This window comes from Pteropus vampyrus, unplaced genomic scaffold (genome assembly GCF_000151845.1).
Source record: "Pteropus vampyrus isolate Shadow unplaced genomic scaffold, Pvam_2.0 Scaffold379, whole genome shotgun sequence".
NCBI lineage: Eukaryota > Metazoa > Chordata > Mammalia > Chiroptera > Pteropodidae > Pteropus > Pteropus vampyrus.
The window spans coordinates 1,216,206-1,221,822 of record NW_011889160.1 but is presented as its reverse complement, the minus strand read 5'-3'; the positions used below and the strand labels follow the sequence as shown (position 1 = coordinate 1,221,822).

Genomic DNA, 5,617 nt, shown 5'->3' with positions numbered 1-5,617 from the left:
GGTACCATTATGGCCTCCTCGCTCAGTGCCAGCCACAGTGCTGGGTGCCTTCGAGGCACTGTCGCCCCCACTCTGCCCAACAACCCTGGGAGGTAGGTACTATTATTGCCCTGACTTTCTTGACTTGGGAGCCACAGTTAAGAGAGGTCACAGAAGTGGCTCCAGATCACACGGTGAGGAAGGAAGAGGAGCCAGGCGTGAAACACAGGTCTGTGCCCTTGACCACTTGGCCAAATCCCACCCGCACGGAGCCTCGGTTTTCTCATTGGTAAAATGGTCTGTCTGCCTCACAGGGCACTGGGGCACCAGCGGCCTGAGGAATGTGGAGGCTTGTCAGGCCAGGGCTTGGTGTCCAGATGTCCTCAGCTTCTCTAGACTCCGTCCTCACAGTCCTTCACAGCAAAGTGCATGTGCCGGGGCCAGCCTGGCGCTCTCAGCAGTAAGAAAAGCTCATCAAGAGACGTGGAGTCCAGGACGTGCCCTTAGCAAGCTCCGGCCTCAATTTTCACTCAGATACATTACGTTTGAGCCAAACCCCCACTGGCTGGCAGCCCAGAGGGCTGCATTCCCAGTGACGGGGTGGTAGGAGGGGCTGGCTAGGAGCAGGGTTCCCCCAGGCCTGCTGGAGTCCTGGGGCCTCCATGCAATTCCCCTGGGGTCTTTGAAATACATCACCGGGCTCTAATAATATGTCCCCAAGCCTCAGAGGATGGGTTTGCCTGAGGATGGGGCAGGTGGAGGGGTGCAGAGAGGGTGGAGGTAGAGGGCGAGGAGGTGGAGTGCCCCTGTGCCCAAGCTAATCTCAGCCTGAAAGTATCTTGGACACTCTATAACTGCCCCCCGCCCCCCCACACACACCCCTACCTCCTGAGCTGTTGGCCACGGCCTCCTCCTGCAAAAAAATAAAGCGAAACAGAGCTGTGATCATCAAGCCCCTGCCTAGCCCTCATGCAGCCCAGCCCGTCAGGAGGTCTGCCCAAGTCTACTCTTCACCTGACCAGCCCGCCAGACCCTGCCAGCCACCTTCTGAGGCATCCAAGGAGGTGGCCTCCACCCCGTAGAGGGTGGTGCACACAGGAGCCCCAGGCCCCAACATCCAGACTTGTCACATATAACGAGGGGGTCTTATCCAGCTCTGTGCATGTGGGGGCAAAGCAGCTAAAGCTGCCCGCACAGCCTCCCCACCAGGCACTGCACTCCACAGTGTACAACTGCGCACAGCACTCTGGGGAGGGGGTTCAGCCCCATTTTACAAAGGCAGCCGCTGAGTAAAACTGAGGCTTCCGGTGGGGAGGTGACTTGTTCAGGGTCACACAGCCATGTGAGGACTGGAGTGTAGGTCCCACTGCTCTCCACACACAGCTGTGTCACCAAAGGCCCTTCCTAGCGCCATCTGAGCCCTGGTGTGCACAGGGCTTTGCGGTGCCCACCGCCCTGCTCCCCTCCATCCAGTGGGCATCCCACCAGCAAAAATCCCCTGGACAAGGTCCCAGCCCCTTCCACTGATGTCAGCCCAGGCCTCAGAGGGAGCCGGGTGCCAGGCCCAGTGCCATTCCATACCTGGTGTGAGGCCCTCCGGGGCTCAGTCTCGCCTATACTGCTTGGATCCTCACCAGGCTGTGCCACCAGACAGCTATCCAGCGGGACACTGTGACCCAGAGAGGGAGGAGGAAAGGGCTGGGGTTAGAGGCGTTAAACATTTCCTGACGCCTGCTGAGTGCCAGCTGTGTGCCGGGAGGTGGGGTACCAATATGCCCAAGAACGGGTCCTTGCCCTCGTGAGGCTCCTAGCAGAGCACAAGCGGCAGACCCCATGTCCCGCTAACGATCTCCCAGTCTGAGACACATGCTGGAGCGAGGAGCTGTGAAAGGCACAGCCACAGTTCTGCCTAGGAAGGAGGCGCCCCCAGTGGAGGTGGCCTATGAGCTGGGCCTCCGAGATGATGAGTTGACCCCGAGGAAGTGTGTCCAGGAAGAGGGAACAGCATGTGCGAAGACAAGAGGACTGTGTAGAGGACTGTGTGAGAAACGGTCCTCCGGGGTGTGACAAAAGAGCACTGGATAGTGTCCAAAATATATGCCCAGCATTTCGACTCTGAGGGTCTCCTGTCACCTTGGTGAGGCAGGCAAGGCAGGGAGTACGAGAAAAGTGAGGCCCAGAGAGGTGAACTCACCTGGCCAAAATCCCACAGCAAATCGTCACATACCACCTAAACCTTGAATGCAGGCCCTGCTCTTCTCACGCCCTGAAATCAGAGCCACACTGCGACTGCTGAAGTTTTCAGGGGCTCCTGGGCCAGGCGCAGGTGAGAGACAGAGACCGGGGTGAGGCTGAGGGAGCAGAGAAGACTATGGCAAATCAGAAAAAACCCGTGCCCGCCTGAGCTGGCAACCCCACTGCCCGTGGAATGGGGGCCCAGTGGCCAGATAGTCCAGTTTTCAAAAGGAGCCTGAACTGTACATTTAAAGGTGAAATCTCCCGATCTTTAGATGCTGATAATTAGTCCAAATTAACTTATTTATATGTAGATACTCAAAAGTGCCTGTCACCAGGGTGAATTGGGGCCTTAGATGCCCATGTGTGGCATCTGGTTAAAAAGGTGACTCAGAACCAGAGGCTAATTGATTTTTGTAATTAGAATTAGATCCTGCTTCCCAGCAGCCCACCCACCCCAAAGACTCCTGTCTCCAAGGGGCTCACGGAGGATGGACCGCGGTATCTGCCACCCGGAAAACCTGCATTCTCCATCCTCCAGTCTCGGCCCTCCCGAGTGGGAGAGGCGGTGGGGGCAGATTGCAGTCCTAGTCACTTTGGAGCCAGCAGCCTGGGAACAAGGTCATCTGGCAGCCATATTGTCACAGCATCTCCCACAGGCTGCGTGTCAGGCACTGGGCCCAGCACTTGGCCTGCACAGTGTCTCCCCAAATCCTCACCCAAATAACCCTGAGAGCCCAGCGCTGTGACCGATGGCATCCCAGCTTAGAAATCGGAGGCTCAGAGAGATCAGGTGGCCTGTCCATGGTCACCCAGCCCGTACAAGGCAAGCCTGGATAAACCATGGTGTCTCTGACCCAAGGCCACTCCGCTGCCCACCTCCGAGCGCCTACGCAGCCCCACATGATGTGGAGTAGTGAGGCAGGTGTCTGGAGGATCCAAGCACCCAACTCACTTTATTTCTCTCCCCTGTGCGGGTATCTCCATCATGAGAGGCCTAAACGATCGAGGCCATGGCTCCCCGACCCTGCTCAGGAAGGTACACAACACCTCGAACGGATTCAAGTCACAAAAGCAAGGGCACATTATGACTTTCACAGGGCCCAGGTGCTTTAGCCTTCGTGGGCCCTTTCCACCCTAAAAATACATTAAGAGTTATATTTGCAACTGCATTCGTATGAAGATTCATATGTTAATGATATATATTAAAACACTGTGGGAACTATGCCCTCCTCGGTTCTCAGAGCACAAAGGTCCAGGAAATGGACCTCCCACAGTCCACTCGGAGGCTTCTCTCTGGGTCTTGCTCAGTCCAGAATTAGGCCAGGAAGTCACTGCGTGGCCATGGCCAAGTCACCAAGAAGCCCTTGGGCTGCCTCCGTTTGTTCATCTGTCGAATGGGTAGGACTCGCCCAGCCTGTACAGCCTGACTTATTTGGGTGAGGTCAGAAGGGCCACTGAGAATCTCATGGAAAAGTCAAAAAAGAATCCCCATGCCAGGGTCCTTCTTGATTCTCCACCTGTAAAGACTGGTCAGCGGCTTTCCTTGTCCGTGGCACCAAGTGTTCACTTTGGAGCCGGCCTGACCTGGGACGGAAGCCCAGCTCTGCACAGCTGGCAGGCAGCCCTGGACAGTAGGGTAGCATCTCCGAGCCTCTCATCTATGAAATGGGAGCAGTGACAGATGCCTTTGCACCATGTCTGCCACAGGAAACAGTACTAAACAAATGGCAGCTGTGATTATGATTCTTCTTGTTATTATCCCAGAGGAGGCGGCACTCTTCAGGGTTAGAAATCACGCACGTGGATTGGGAAACATTTTGCACAAACATCTTCAGCTATTGATACACCTAACCAGCCCTACCATGGCCTGGTGGCATCCCCCAGGGGCTGTTTTAAGACCCATGTACGTCACATCATGTCACGCACTGGTCAGAAGTGTGCCCAGTGCCTGCCAAGACCCCTCTTGCCTGGCCAAGAAGCAGCAGGCTATCAACTTCTCGAACATTCCCAAATCCCAGGGAATTCCAAGTGGAAGACCAGACGGACTGGCTGAGGTGGGCATCCTAGAGGACCCCCCGGCTCTCCAAGTTAACGGCACAGGGAGTAGTAGCTACAGCCAGCTCGCAAGGGTTTTCCCGCCTATTTCTCCTCCCCCGAGTCACCCAGCAGACTGTGCCCACAAATTTTAAGGCCCCCGCTATTGGCTTCAGCAAACTTTTCACCTGCTACCCCAATCCTGAGAGAAGGAAGGATGGGAGCCCTTAGGGGGAGCAGCCACCTACTTGGGTGTCGCTGTCTTTGCCGACAAGGATGCCCATAGTGCAGGAGTTCATCTGGGGGTGATGACATTCATCCCAAGCCTTGGGGCGGTACACTCAACTGAGGAATTCGGAGAGCCCCGGAGCCCTGAGCCTGCAAGGCCAGCTCCGGAGCCAGTGTGACTCGGGTGGCAGATGAGCCACCAATCCTTCCTGCTTCTAATCAGATTGAGGGGATGTGCAGGGAACTCTGCAGAAACGCCCCAGGGAGGCCAGGTGGGGACCAAAAGGCTGCGGTTGCTAGGAAAAGCCGAGCTGTTGCCGGCGGAGACCAGGTCGCTAGGCGACCATCTGCCCGTTACCAGCGCCGCACGTCATCAGTAACCCTTGTGCCTCCGCTCAAGGAGCAGAGCCTGTGCTCCTGACACTCACGGTGCTTTCCTGCCCCAGGCTGTGGCCAGAGGGACAGATCAGGGAGGAAAGATGTGAGCCAGGAGTTTCCACAGATGGCGGAGTGACCAAGGGCAGTGGAGTAAAGGGGCAGATTCAATCAGTCTGGCCTGATGGCAATAACAGCCTCCTCACTGCTTTCCCTGCCTCGGTCTCTCTACAGTGCAGCTCCAGACCGTGTCACTCCCCTGCTCACAAACCTTCAATGGCTCCCCACCGCTCCCATTATGTCAAGTTCAAGGCCTTTACAACGTGGCCTCACTGTCTCTGAAGGTCGGTCTTCCTCCGCTCCCACAGCTGCATTGTCACTGCTCTCTGGACACACAGGCTGCCCTGAGGCAGAACATCACTCCGGCCTTGAAACACTTTCAACTTGGCCTCCAGGCCCGACTTGCTTCTCTCTCCCTCTGCCATCACCTCCTCCTCAGCCCTTTCAAGTTCTCCCTCATCTCCCCGGCTCGAACCTGGCCTCTGGGCCCCTCCTCCATCTACGGCCCTCTCTGGGCATCTCCTCCAGTCCCCGGCTTTCAGGCTTTCAGTTTCGTCTACACCACCAGACTCCTGACATTATGTCTCCAGGCTAAACTCTCCCTCCCTTAAGTCCAGACTCAGGCGTCCAACTGCCTGGACACCTCCACACTTCTCCGCCTCTCCATCCATCCTTCCATCCAGCCCACGAATCTGAAAATCAT

At 56.6% G+C, this 5,617-nt stretch overlaps 1 protein-coding gene across 1 annotated transcript in view; it reads right to left on the bottom strand.

The window, feature by feature from the left end:
- The window catches only part of CNGB1 (cyclic nucleotide gated channel beta 1), a gene marked incomplete at its 3' end in the record, with an annotated part of 50,708 nt that overhangs the window by 30,520 nt on the left and 14,571 nt on the right, over positions 1–5,617 (bottom strand). The window contains exon 13 of the mRNA XM_011379970.1: positions 1,561–1,648. Coding sequence (XP_011378272.1) covers positions 1,561–1,648 — 88 coding nt within the window. The remainder of the gene's footprint in view (positions 1–1,560; positions 1,649–5,617) is intronic.